General features: G+C 38.6%; 3 protein-coding genes and 1 pseudogene across 7 annotated transcripts in view; all 4 read left to right on the forward strand.

Moving 5' to 3' along the window:
- Positions 1 to 14,759, forward strand: part of LOC118559343 — a 59,573-nt pseudogene that overhangs the window by 12,093 nt on the left and 32,721 nt on the right.
- LOC118559348 (protocadherin gamma-A11-like) overlaps positions 1 to 14,759 on the forward strand; it is a 52,638-nt gene that overhangs the window by 5,158 nt on the left and 32,721 nt on the right. The gene's annotated exons all lie outside the window — the stretch shown is intronic.
- The window catches only part of LOC118559350 (protocadherin beta-15-like), a 47,221-nt gene continuing 32,721 nt past the window's right edge, over positions 260 to 14,759 (forward strand). For both annotated transcript variants that reach the window (XM_036130020.1, XM_036130021.1), the window contains exon 1: positions 260 to 2,635. In XM_036130020.1, the coding sequence (XP_035985913.1) occupies positions 275 to 2,635 (2,361 nt within the window). In that variant the 5' untranslated portion in view covers positions 260 to 274. The remainder of the gene's footprint in view (positions 2,636 to 14,759) is intronic.
- Positions 8,691 to 14,759, forward strand: part of LOC118559349 (protocadherin gamma-A12-like) — a 38,790-nt gene continuing 32,721 nt past the window's right edge. For 2 of the 3 annotated variants that reach the window (XM_036130016.1, XM_036130017.1), the window contains exon 1: positions 8,769 to 11,171. In XM_036130016.1, the coding sequence (XP_035985909.1) occupies positions 8,802 to 11,171 (2,370 nt within the window). In that variant the 5' untranslated portion in view covers positions 8,769 to 8,801. Of the gene's footprint in view, positions 11,172 to 14,759 lie in introns of all 3 variants that reach the window. The other variant, XM_036130019.1, reaches the window with a different exon arrangement.

A 14,759-nucleotide genomic window follows, 5' to 3' on the forward strand; every position in this document is an offset into this window, starting at 1 on the left:
ATGATCATTTCATCGTGAAATGTGTTGTTTCTTCTTTTCTCTCAAGGTGTCACTATTTGCCTTTTTATGAGAAGGTTTTCCTCTGTGCCCGTTTTTGTTTAGTCCAAAGACAGCCTAACATTTCAGTTGCAGCTCCATGCTGCGCATCCAGGTTGTTTGAGAAGCTCTCGGTTTAATGTTTTTTTTTTGTTTTGTTTTGTTTTTTATCCGTAGTTTGATTGAGATCTAACCAAGGATTTCTGTTGTGTTTTGAACACATATCGTAACTACCATAATGGATTACCGCATTTGTTATATCCTTCTCCTTTTGTTGCGCGACGGGGCGAATGGAGACGTGAGCTATTCGGTGCAAGAGGAAATGAAACGCGGATCTCCTATTGGGAACATAGCGAAGGATTTGAACCTGGACGTGGGTAAATTGTTACCTAGAAATGCTCGTGTTGATGCTGCCGGGACACGGAAACGATATTGTGATATCAATCGGAGCACGGGGGATTTAATTATCTCCGACAGGATTGACCGTGAGGAGCTGTGCGGGGAACGGCCGACTTGTGTAATAAAACGTGACATTGTGCTGGAGAATCCTCTCGAACTGCATCCTTTCAGTTTACATATTCAAGATATTAATGATAATGCACCACAGTTTAACGACGCATCTTTTAAAATCGAGATCCGGGAGTCGGCAGGCAGGGGAGCTCGCTTTGTGATCGAGGAGGCGCACGATGCGGATGTAGGACAAAACGCAGTCCAGCAGTACAGCCTTGAAAAGAACTACAATTTTATTCTGGCTGCTAATGGAAACACTGTGGAGCTTGTTTTAGATAAAGAGCTTGATCGTGAAAAGCAGAAAGACATTAATCTGCTGCTCACAGCTATAGATGGCGGATCTCCTCGGAGATCAGGTACAGTGATCATACATGTAACTGTGCTGGATGCTAATGATAACGCCCCAGTGTTCAGCCAGGCCGTCTATGAAGCCAGTCTGCCTGAAAACTCTCCTTTAGACACTGTAGTGCTCACAGTGAGCGCAACTGATGCAGATGAGGGAGTGAATGGAGATGTTACTTATGATTTTGGACATGTTTCAGAGAATGTGAAGAAGGTTTTTGGCATTGATCATAGGAAAGGAGAATTGAAGCTCATTAGTGCAATTGATTTTGAAACTATTGCAACTTATGACCTACGTATAAAAGCAAAAGATGGATTAGGATTGTCTTCATACACAAAAGTGACCATAGATGTCACCGACGTGAATGATAATTCGCCTGTAATTTATGTAAAGTCTCTAGCAAACCCAGTACCTGAAAATGTGTCACCTGGTACAGAGGTGGGCATCGTTAATGTACAGGATGCAGATTCTGATAATAACCAAAATGTCCGATGCTCCATTCAACAAAATGTCCCATTTAAGTTAGTTCCCTCTATTAAAAACTATTATTCTCTGGTGACCACAGGACAATTGGACCGTGAACTAGTTTCTGATTACAACATTACAATCACTGCCACTGACGAGGGCTCTCCACCTCTGTCCTCCTCTAAAACTGTTCAGTTATCTGTAGCTGACATCAATGACAACCCACCTGTGTTTGAGGAACAGTCCTACAGCGCACATGTGAGTGAAAATAACAAACCTGGCTCCACTTTATGCTCCGTTTCTGCTCGAGACCCCGACTGGAGACAAAACGGTACAGTGATTTATTCTCTGTTACCTGGTGAGGTGAACGGAGCCTCGGTGTCCTCCTATCTATCTGTTAACGGAGACACGGGGGTGATCCACGCTGTCAGGTCGTTTGATTATGAACAGTTCAGGAGTTTTAAAGTCCACGTCATGGCCAGAGACAACGGCTCTCCTCCACTCAGCAGCAACGTGACCGTCAGTGTGTTCATATCGGATGTGAATGACAACTCTCCTCAGATACTGTACCCCGCCCCGGAGGGCAGCTCCTTCATGACCGAGCTGGTCCCCAAAGCTGCACACGGAGGCTCTCTGGTGTCCAAAGTGATCGCGGTGGACGCAGACTCTGGACAGAACGCCTGGCTGTCCTATCATATAGTCAAAGCCACAGATCCTGGACTTTTCACTATTGGTCTGCACAGTGGAGAGATCAGGACACAGCGGGACATTTCAGAATCTGACAGCATGAAACAGAACCTGATTGTTGCAGTGAAAGATAACGGACAGCCCTCTCTGTCTGCCACCTGTGCCATGTATTTACTTATTTCTGATAACTTGGCTGAGGTGCCAGAACTGAAAGATATTTCTTATGATGAGAAGAACTCCAAGCTGACCTCCTATCTGATCATTGCGCTGGTTTCTGTGTCCACCTTCTTTCTGACCTTCATCATCATCATCCTGGGTGTGAGGTTTTGTCGCAGGAGAAAGCCCAGACTGTTGTTTGATGGAGCAGTAGCCATCCCTGGAGCTTATCTCCCTCCTAATTACGCAGATGTTGACGGCACAGGAACTTTACGCAGCGCTTACAATTATGACGCCTACCTGACAACAGGATCTAGAACCAGTGACTTTAAGTTTGTATCATCTTACAACGACAACACGCTGCCTGCTGACCAGACTTTGAAAAAAAGCCCAACAGAGTTTGCGGATGCCTTCGGATGCTGTGATGATTCTCCTGAGGTATGAATCTTTCCTATGTAAAATAATTCTAGCCCACCAACTTTAAAATTTGATTTTTTCAAAGTTTTGTCGATATACTTGTTTATTCTATTCCGATTTTATAAAAGTTACTGGCGCCTGTGATTCTGTTCCTTTTTTTCCTCTGTCCTTGGTTCTGAATATCAGTTGCTAGAGTTCTACATTGGTGTGGTCTAACAACACATTTGCAGTCCCTACTCATCAGATATTGACACTTGGTCAGTTTCCATCAATGTCACAAGATTTCTAGCAAGTATGTATATTTTTTTCAGAATGTTCGTTCAGGGAAGGTAGATAATCTTTCATTCATTAGTTTCGCTGAACATTTTAATGCGTTCTGTCTCAAAAAGATCGGAGGAAATGACATTTCCTACCTACGTTACCAAGCTGCTCCGAGATTCCAGTTCACAACAAAATCTTTTACCCAAAACATCTACAGTGAAACATTTGCATGATATATTTATAATCTTTGTTCAGGGAAGGGAGACAACTTTTCCTTTATTAGTTTCGCTGAGGATTTTTCAGTACATTTTCAGAAAGACGTGAGACAGCTTTGTTTTTATGTTAACATTGCCAACGACAAAGCCATATACATTACTGATGTGCACCGACATCCGAGTTCTTAAAAAAAATATTAAAACAAAACATTGCAGTTATATGAATTATTTATGACATCTATAGCAAAACGTATGATTAATATAGTTATAATCTACATTCAGGGATCGTAGACAATCTTACTTTTATTAGTTCAAAAGTTTTATTGTGGGTCTTCTTTTGCTCTTTGCCTTCTCGTCTTGCTGAATTGTGAATAATAAGATTCACTGACATATTCTGAAAAACGTGTTATGGCATTTTGCTAGTTAGAGTGATGTTTGTCTTGCATAAGTCAATTTTCTTGAGTACATTCATTTCCCACAATTGTATTTTAACATTTGTTTATCGGGTTGTTTTGCTAACATGTTTCAACAACTGCTGGAAATCTAAACTTGGAATCACCGGCAACAAAAATCCACTACTGTATATTAGCTGATTGTTTTAGGTTAACCCGTTTTTTGTCTCATGTCTTGCTTTGAATGGAGGTTTGGTCTGGCTTGCTGTTCTTTGGAAGCATTGCTTGTGATGACTGGAGTGATATTATTTTTACTAATTAAATTATTTGCATGGAAGCTAGTTGGTTTTATGTTTGTAAATGAACAAATATGACTTTTTTGTCCTACTATAGTAAAGTTACATTACTTGCATATGATCTTACTTCTTCAATGTTAAAATGTTGCTTATTCTTACCATAACATGGGGGATTCCTATCACTCATAACTTTTGGAAAATTCAGGTACAGTTATATTTCACTTTAATAAGGTTAACCTGAACAACCCATTAGTGGTGAGTTATGTCCGCCTTAAAACTATCTAGTATCTGCTTAATTGGAAAACAAACTTGTTTTCAATTATTATTTCAATTACAATTTTTTCAAAATTTGTAAATGTTTCAATATTCCCAACACCATTCCTCATACATAAATTAATTTATTTTAGAATTACAGAGCCCTGTTTTTATTGTTTGTTCCAAGAACTTTGTATAATTGAAAATATATTTGAAATTCTACAAAACAAAAACCTATGCAGACACAATTTTACTTTAATTTTTCCCATGTGGATTTAAATTTTCTGAACCCATAGTCTGGTTTTAATGTTTAAAAGTTTGTTCCACCAAACAGAGATTTATTGGTATCCATCCATCAATTTTCTAACACGTCTATCCCTTGTGGGGTTGCAAGGGGTGCTGGTGCCTATTTCCAGCTGTCAATGGGCGAAAGGCGGGGTACTCCCTGAACAGGGTTCCCGTCTAAATATTTTGATTTATATACAGAACCTATAGCATAATGTTGTGAAAGGTAAAACAAATTTCCCTATTTTAAAATACTACCTAAACTCTTAGGCATGTAAACATACTGTGACAAGAGCTGAATGAAATCACTTTGAGTGCTGTTCACAAATGTTAGTTATTCACTGGGCTGGTCAACCACATTTTTTTAAAGCTGCATAAGGCTGAAAATATGCTTTATAAATGCAATCTATTTGTTATTACAGAACACCTCCAAGGGTCTGTTTGTTTTAGAGAACAAATGCTGTGCTGTCAAAGCCTTAAAGCACAGGTTCTGCTAGCTGTCAGATAACTTTGCCATGTTCAGTTGCAAAGTACAGGGAGTGTAAGTGTATCGGCACACAGGGTGTTCGTAGCAGACCAAACTTAATCTGTCATAATGAATGAATGAACGTTTATTTTGAACAATAACTGTGAACAACAACAAAAAGAAAAAAAAAACACAAGACAGATAAATGTACAGAAATCAGTTTGAAATGGAGCAGGAAGAAGTATACACTACGCCTACCCCTTTGTCATACATAATTTACTTTAGTAGTACATGTCCCTATGTAAAATACTTTTAATATAGATTTTACTTCAATATTCAATCATTAAACTGCACCAATATATATTATAGAAATATACCATACAGGTAATTAACTTTATTATAATAAATATTCCATTTACCAATAAGTGATTGTTACAGAATTGTATATCACGGAAAATAGATTACAGCAATTCCCTACATGAATGTGTAAGACTATATACACCCAAGTACATAAACATATTTATAACTAATATAATTATTATACAAAACAATACAATTCAACCTATAGGAGCCTGTTTTCATCCTTGTATTTATTGAAGACATGTTTCTTGTATGAACTTTTGAATTTAATTATATTATAAATTTGTTTACATTTCATATCTAATTGGTTCCATAATGTTATTCCACAACTTGAGATAAAAAATGAACACAGAAGGAGTTTTGACATTGAGTTCACCTCTCAAACCACAGCCTTCCTAATCACTGAATAATATGTGCAGATTATCTGGAGATAATACCTTTTATTCCTTGGCATGAACGTTATTGTTGCAGTTTCATAGTTGAGTAAATCAGTAAGTTTCATGGCATGTGAATTCCAAAACAAAGGGGTTGCATGAGCTGAATTTTCTGCATTATTGGTTATTCTGATTGTTTTTTTCTGAAGAATGAACAAAGACTGTAGATTACTTTTATGTCCTCCCACAAATCTCTGCACAATAGGCCATATATTGGAGTACCAGTGAGAAGTAAAGTTTTGACAGTGATTTATAATTTAAGAGGTGCCTCAACTTCCCAATAGCTCTTTGCAAGTTTAGATTTTACGTAGGTTATTTGAGGTTTCCAACAAATCTTGCGATCCAACACAACACCCAAAACTTCTATTTGATTAACTCTCTCTATATCAACATTGTCTACGTTAACTTGAACTTGTATGTCACTTTTCTGATTCTCCAATAACGTCATTTTGTTTTGTTTTTTAATTTTTATAAGTCCTTATAACATAATCTTATTTTATAGCTTTTATAATTACATTCAACCTCTATTGTCCTTTATTTTAAGAACTGTTTGTAAAGAGTGTTTTTTACGGGCATTTTGGATTTCTTTTGTGATCAACGGGTTGCTTGTGTGGGTTTGTTTTTGCCTCATATTTATTTCTTGAAGAGGGCAGTTTGTATAATGTCTTGAATGTATTCATAATACATCGTAAGCTAAATTTATGTATTTTTCTTGGTAAAGATTACACAAGTTTTGTTTCAGTAAGTCATTATTAAATGCAGTTATTGATTCCCCTGATCTAATTGTCCTATATCTAATTATATAATCATCATTTTCTTTTCCACACCCACAATCATTAATCACTAATACAGGCAGGTGGTCAGTGATATCGCTCATGAGCATCCCTCTCAGCAAACTGCTTTCCATTTAATTAGTAAATATGTTATCTATTAAGGAGGCACTGTGCATTATTTTCCTGCTTGGTTTTGTAATTAAGGAGAACAAACTCAAGCTATACATTGTGTTAATGAATTAATCAGTTGAACTGAGTTGATTTGGATAATTTATCCATCCATCCACTCATCTTGTTCCGCTTATCCGGGGTCGGGTCGTGGGGTCTAGCAGCCTTAATAGGAAGGACCATACTTCCTCTCCCCAGCCATTTGGGCCAGCTCCTCCAGGGGAACCCAAAGGCGTTCCCTGGCCAGCTAAGAAACATAGACCCTTCAGAGTGTCCTGGGCCTTCCTCTGTGTCTCCTCCCGGTGGGACGTGCCCCGAACACCCCACCAGGGAGGCGTCCAGGAGGCATCCCAACCAGATGCCCGAGCCAGTAAAGTAAATTTATATTGAAGTCCCCACATATTGAAGTCCCCTACAGCGCATATGTATATCATATATGTATATTATCTTGTGGCTTTTGCTGGAAAATAATTCCTCTACATTATTTTTAATAACTCAATGCTTTATCCTGGAGTCCTACATTTTTTCCATGTGAATCTCCACTGTTATACACTACAATAAGTCTTCATCAGCAGTTGACAAGCTGCTTATTACCTTATGCTGTAAATTATTTATGATATATAGAGCCGCATCCACTCCCTTCTCACCCCTCTCCTATTCATGCAATGTAATTGGTAACCAACTAACTTGTGACCAATCCCTTTTAAAGTACTGAATCAAGTTTCAGAAATTGCAATTATGTTGAATGGGTTAGAGAAGTGATCTAAATAATCTTTAATGCCTTGCAAATTAGTGTGTAGCTCCTGCTATTTATATGAATAATAGATAGACCACGGTTAAACTTTACATTTGATATAAATTGTTCTTCAGTGTAGTTGCTGCATGTATGAAGTAGATGGTTGAAAAAGTTGTTATCAGAGTCAAAAAGAGTATTTTTTTCTTGCATGGCCTAGTACAGACTTTGCACTATGTAGAAATGCAGGATTAGTCATCTAAAGTCAACTTATTATCTTGAGGACGCCACTCTGGTCTTGGCACTGCTTCAGCTCTTCAATGTTGTTTTTATGATCAGCACTCTAGCCTGCTCTGGTGATCAATTCAGCTAGATACAGATTTTACAGTTCATGTCCATGTTGCCTGAATTTTATTTTATTTTTTAGAATGCGTGTTTGTCTTGCAATATCTCTGTTCTCCTTTGTCAAATGCTCATTCACATAAACATCAGATCATTTCAGTTGCGACCTTGTTTAACAGCGGAGTACTTTCTATTTGTAAATCAAATTCCTATGTCTGGTTTATCCTCCTTGTTTCTCCACGGGAGGGGATGAACAGCCTCAATATCCTTTTTTATTGATTAAGGTTCATTTGTTGCTGAGAAATGAAGTTACCTGCTGCTTAATGGGCTCCAGGTATGGCTCTGTACTGATCTTGCATATGAGCAGGGCTTTGTCTCCAAGCCACTGACCACAACGTTGTTCATGTGGGAATATTGCTCTAAGTCTGCCACATGGCATTCCAATATATTCTTATCCTTCTTCATATATTGTCTTTTGAGATCTTTGGTTTCCTCCATCATGCCTAGTATCAGTTTCTGCTGTAGCAATTTCTTCAGTCATGTAGTTTAGTGAGATCTTTACCCCTTCTAACCCCTCCTTCCATGTGTTCTTCTTGGGAGGCATCATGAAGGAATTTTAATGATAACTTTGGTTTGGTGGTCGGGGCTAACAGCCTGGCGCAGACCTAGTGGGAAAAGCAGGTGGCTGGTAGCTGGTAGCCTGGAGCTACCAAGCTACCAGATGGTTCTTAGTAATGTTCAACTGTTTCAGAAGTGAGAATACATCCAGCTTATATTAAGGCCCACAGCCACTTTAAGGCCATGCTGACATATTTAGTTAAGAAGATGGGTTCATAATTGAGGCTCTCAAAGGAACAATGGGTCAAAGGCAACACAGTTTTAATGACTTATTAAACAAGATTTCCTGATTAATTAATTTAGGATGATCTTAGTTGCTGATAGTGTTTATTTTTTTTAATAGAAATTCAATAAGATGTTTTTATATTTTAAAAGAAGGAATGTTGTTCAGCTGAACTCAAGATGTCGCTATGTACCAGCCTAAAAAAAATATCACCCGTCCCTCCTTTGTGAACCAACTGCGAATGCGCGTTAAAGCGGCTATATATAAATGAGAGGACCCGCTGAGTCAAAGCGTTTTTTCGTTTATAGTCATTCGGTCACCTTAAGTTAACTACTACCAGAACCCATTTAGCATAAAAAATTGAGAATGGATTTGAAGATTTTCCTTTCGTGGAGCTGCGTCTCTTTTTGTCTGCTGCACGTCGCGCATGGAGACATGAGCTATTCTTTTCCGGAGGAAATGAAACGGGGATCCGTTATTGGAAATATCGCCAAGGATCTGGGGCTGCAGACAGGTGCGCTGTCCACCAGAAGAGCCCGCATTGACACCGAGGAGAGCGATAAGCGTTACTGTGACATAAACCTGGCGCAGGGAGAGCTGATTGTGGCCGAGAGGATTGATCGGGAGGGGCTTTGTGCCAAAAAGGCTTCGTGCATCTTAAAACAGGAGCTCGTTCTAGAGGATCCTCTGGAGCTGCATCGGATCAGCCTGCATATTCAAGATATTAACGATAACTTCCCAGTGTTTAAAGATAAAAAAATATATCTAGAAATTCATGAGTTGGCAGGCAAAGGAGCTCGCTTTGTGATCGAGGAGGCACACGACGCAGATGTAGGACAAAACGCAGTTCAGCAGTACAGCCTTGAAAAGAACGACAATTTCATTCTGGCTGCTAATGGAAACACTGTGGAGCTTGTTTTAGATAAAGCAATTGATCGTGAAAAGCAGAAAGAAATTAACCTGCTGCTCACAGCTATAGATGGCGGATCTCCTCGGAGATCAGGTACAGTGATCATACATGTAACTGTGCTGGATGCTAATGATAACGCCCCAGTGTTCAGCCAGGCCGTCTATGAAGCCAGTCTGCCTGAAAACTCTCCTTTAGACACTGTAGTGCTCACAGTGAGCGCAACTGATGCAGATGAGGGAGTGAATGGAGATGTTACTTATGATTTTGGACATGTTGATGATGAAGTGATGAAACTATTCAGTATTGATAGTAAAAGTGGGGAAATACGTGTAACTGGAGCTGCAGACTATGAAGTTACAACATCATATGAAATACGCGTTAAAGCAAAAGATGGTCTTGGGCTGTCATCTTATGCAAAGGTCATTATTTCTATAACTGATATTAATGACAACACCCCTGTAGTCAGTCTGAAATCCCTGACCAATCCCATACCAGAAGACACCCCTGCTGGTACAAAGGTGGGCATCATTAATGTGCAGGACAGAGACTCAGGAAATAACAGACAGGTGCGCTGCTCCGTCCAGCAAAACGTCCCTTTTAAGTTGGTTCCCTCTATTAAAAACTATTATTCTCTGGTGACCACAGGACAGCTGGACCGTGAACTAGTGTCTGATTACAACATTACAATCACTGCCACTGACGAGGGCTCTCCACCTCTGTCCTCATCTAAAACTGTTCAGTTATCTGTAGCTGACATCAACGACAACCCACCTGTGTTTGAGGAACAGTCCTACAGCGCATATGTGAGTGAAAATAACAAACCTGGCTCCACTTTATGCTCCGTTTCTGCTCGAGACCCCGACTGGAGACAAAACGGTACAGTGATTTATTCTCTGTTACCTGGTGAGGTGAACGGTGCCTCGGTGTCCTCCTATCTATCTGTTAACGGAGACACGGGGGTGATCCACGCTGTGAGGTCGTTTGATTATGAACAGTTCAGGAGTTTTAAAGTCCACGTCATGGCCAGAGACAACGGTTCTCCTCCACTCAGCAGCAACGTGACCGTCAGTGTGTTCATATCGGATGTGAATGACAACTCTCCTCAGATACTGTACCCCGCCCCGGAGGGCAGCTCCTTCATGACCGAGCTGGTCCCCAAAGCTGCACACGGAGGCTCTCTGGTGTCCAAAGTGATCGCGGTGGACGCAGACTCTGGACAGAATGCCTGGCTGTCCTATCATATAGTCAAAGCCACAGATCCTGGACTTTTCACTATTGGTCTGCACAGCGGAGAGATCAGAACACAGCGGGACATTTCAGAATCTGACAGCATGAAACAGAACCTGATTGTTGCAGTGAAAGATAACGGACAGCCCTCTCTGTCTGCCACCTGTGCCATGTATTTACTTATTTCTGATAACTTGGCTGAGGTGCCAGAACTGAAAGACATTTCTTATGATGAGAAGAACTCCAAGCTGACCTCCTATCTGATCATTGCACTGGTTTCTGTGTCCACCTTCTTTCTGACCTTCATCATCATCATCCTGGGTGTGAGGTTTTGTCGCAGGAGAAAGCCCAGACTGTTGTTTGATGGAGCAGTAGCCATCCCCGGAGCTTATCTCCCTCCTAATTACGCAGATGTTGACGGCACAGGAACTTTACGCAGCGCTTACAATTATGACGCCTACCTGACGACGGGATCTAGAACCAGTGACTTTAAGTTTGTATCATCTTACAACGACAACACACTGCCTGCTGACCAGACTCTGAAGAAGAGTTTAAGTGATTTTGTTGAAGCATTTGGAGAACTGGATGGATGCTCAGAGGTATGATGTCACTCTTTAGCATTTTCACAGATTTATTTATTTTTTATGTATTTATGACATTATTTCATGGTGGAAGAGTTATTAGCACTTTCTTACAGCAAGTCTTGGGTTAATGTCTTGGCTTTGGCTGGTTTGCATGCATGTTCTTCTGGAGTATTTATTTTCCAGACTCCTCTGAGTTATTTTAACAGTCCAAATATATGGTGGATAGCTTAATAGGTATCTTTCATACAATGCTTTGCGTGTGTTCATAGTTTTTTTTCCAGGTTTTCGTTGTCTTGCTCTGTGATTTCTCGTAAACTGTCCAGGGTGTACTCCTCCTTTCACCAAATTACTGTTGTAGACAGCTCACCATGACCCTGCAAGAATAAGCTGGTGTACAAACTTCATGGATTATTTTAGCTTTTACTTTTCATGTATTCTTTTTTATTTTGATTATTTAATTATAGTTTGTATTTACATTTCAAACAACATTGCATATTCCTTAGGTTTCATTTCTTGGCATTTGTTTTACTTTTATATTTTGTTATTTTCTTCTTTATTCTTCCTTTTGTTCATTTATATTTAATGTGTCAACTTCAGGCTAATGCATTTTATTTCTTCCTTACTTTTAGGCCTCCCTCGGTAATCTTTTTCTAAATATGAAAGGTATCTGCTCATTTTGAACATATTTTTTTTTAAACCTTTACATATTTTTCATGACTTTCAGAAAACATATTAACTGGAAAAATATGACTTTACCATGCTGTTACCTTAAAATTATACTCAAATATCCTCTGCTTTTTCTAGATTGCTCTCTTTCTTATTATCAAGTGCTCTTGCCCACTATGCTCTATGCTTACCCACTCCATCTATATGTCAATATTACATGTTTAGACATTACGTTTTTCATTAGCATGTTTTTTGACATTTATTTTAAAACATCACATATGTTAAATCACTAAATATAAGTTTGAGTTAAAATGAACAACCATAAACCTGCAACATTTACTTTTTTCTGCCTTAATGTCTAATATCACACCAGCCTTATAGTTTTATGTGTGCCATGTGTAATTTCAAGCTTTGCTTTGTGATTATTTCTCTACTTCCTTATTTGGGACATGGTGATTATACATATTTACCCCAGTTTTAATGGAGGCTGTTACTATATTATAATTCTAAAATATGAATTATTTTGTCATGTTTAATTATTTGGCCCTCATTTGCCAGCAGTTTTATGAGATAATAGTTCTCACTGTTATTGTTGGTTTCTATCAGGGATGCTCTTGACTCTGAATTATGCCGTTCTGGGTACTTTTGGCAGATTATTAATTTGGATGGAGGACAATTCATTGCAATGTGAAAGTACATGCCAGAGAAATTACAGATAATACATGATAAAATATACTGAGTTTTTGTAAAGGTGTAGCACAGATTGACATCCTCTCTCTAGAGTAGTGGATTATATATTAAGCTTTAATAAATTGGATGACAGACACATGAAATGATTGATTAAACTACTGTAGAAAAGACTAGCAGCTTTACTGTCTGTGCATTTTCATCTTCTTTGCACCATTAATGTGGCCTACCTGCCAAACTAGTCATTGGCAGCCATTTAGGGGCCTAATGGTTGTTGGACTTTCCAGAGTAGCAGTGCATCACAGTAATTAGGCTGGGAGAAGTGTGACAGAGCAGTACTGATTTTTTTTCAGTTGTTTAAGTCACTAATTAAGTCTTTGTGTGTGTTTGCAGTCAACCGTAAGTTCATATTATTTATTTAAAAGTTTTGTCTATCCTGTTATGTAAGGTTATTACAGTAACTTTCGCTGCTTATACATTTACTTTGTTCTGATAATTATACGGTTAAGTATGTTATCAGGGTCTAGTTCTTATCATTTTTCTTGACAAGGTGGATATTATATACTACATCTGTACAAAGTCATTATATAAAGACATTAAATTACTCTAGTTTTCTCTTGATAGTCCATCAAACTTTTGCAACTATTTAATGTTCATCAAGTAGCATATTGAAAACAAATTATGATTTTCAATGTAACACAAAACCAGATAATAAATATTTTCTTTTTTATGTTTTCGATAATATGTTTTGACGTATTTCCGTAAAACGAAGTTACTGCTAATCTAAGTCTTAATTTTCTTGTCATGATTTAGGTTACATATTTACCCCAGCCGTTCTGCTGAAAGTTTATTTGCAAAACAGTTTAACTTTAGAGCTGAAATGTAGGACTTTAATTAAACGATAAATGATTATTTCAATTTAACGAATGCCATGCAAAGTATTGTATTTTTGTCATAGTGGAACTTACTACATTGAGTTAAATCACCTCTTTTTGTTCTTAGGCTTTTCTCTGTATAATAATTGAGACATTTATATAGAGGTAGGTGAAGAGAAAAACATCCCCTTACCTTTGAAATATAAGTAGGTAGGAATTAAAATGTAAGTCCAATGTATTGTAAAGGTAGCCTGAAACAAATCTAATAAAAAAATAAATAATGGGGAAAACTATATTGTTATCTACAAAAGTGTAACGCGAAATATCATGAACAAAAATGACCATTGAAAATTAGTAAAATGTTAATGGCTAACCATGAAGGACTTGGTGGGCGGTATGAAAACAATCAAGTCTAAATCACATTTTATTCTTAAGAGCCCAGCAGCTTCCAAAGAATAGACAGTAAAATATTATTTGAATATGTCACAAAAATCCATCGATGTTGATGATAAATAAATATCAGCATTTTCTACTTTGTATGCCAAACTTGAAATGCTTTAATCCTTGTGTAACTGAGTCTTTAAATATTAACAGAAGGCTATGTTCTCTTTTAAAGAAAATTATTTATATCAACCTTTTTTTAAAACAACTACCATCTGTTTTTTTCTTGAACTTGACCCCACGGTGGCGCTATATAACAGGCTTAAGATATTTGGATTCCTCTCTCCTTTTGCGCGTACTCAACCTAAATATCCTGCCTTGTCGAGGACGAAAATCACGGAGTTGTAGAGCTGCTGCTGCTCCTTCCTGTTGATTTTATTATTCATTCTTCACTCTGACTGAAATTCACCATTAATAATGACTTCTAAATTCACCGTTGTTCTCTCGTGGGGATTTTCTTTGTGTATATTTTGGATTCATGACGCGCATGGAGACATGAGCTACTCTTTCCCGGAGGAAATGAAACGGGGATCAGTAATTGGAAATATCGCCAAGGATCTGGGGCTGCAGACAGGTGCGCTGTCCACCAGAAGAGCCCGCATTGACACCGAGGAGAGCGATAAGCGTTACTGTGACATAAACCTGGCGCAGGGAGAGCTGATTGTGGCCGAGAGGATTGATCGGGAGGGGCTTTGTGGCAGAAAGGCTTCGTGCATCTTAAAACAGGAGCTCGTTCTGGAAAATCCTCTAGAGCTGCATCGGATCACTCTTCATATTCAAGATATTAATGATAACTCTCCGGAGTTCAACGAAAAAATGATCAGTTTAGAAATTCAGGAGTCGTCCGTGAAGGGAGCTCGCTTTGCGATCGACGAGGCGCACGATGCGGATGTAGGACAAAACGCAGTCCAGCAGTATAGCCTTGAAAAGAACG

The sequence above is a fragment of the Fundulus heteroclitus genome, unplaced genomic scaffold (genome assembly GCF_011125445.2).
Source record: "Fundulus heteroclitus isolate FHET01 unplaced genomic scaffold, MU-UCD_Fhet_4.1 scaffold_279, whole genome shotgun sequence".
Taxonomy (NCBI): Eukaryota; Metazoa; Chordata; class Actinopteri; order Cyprinodontiformes; family Fundulidae; genus Fundulus; species Fundulus heteroclitus.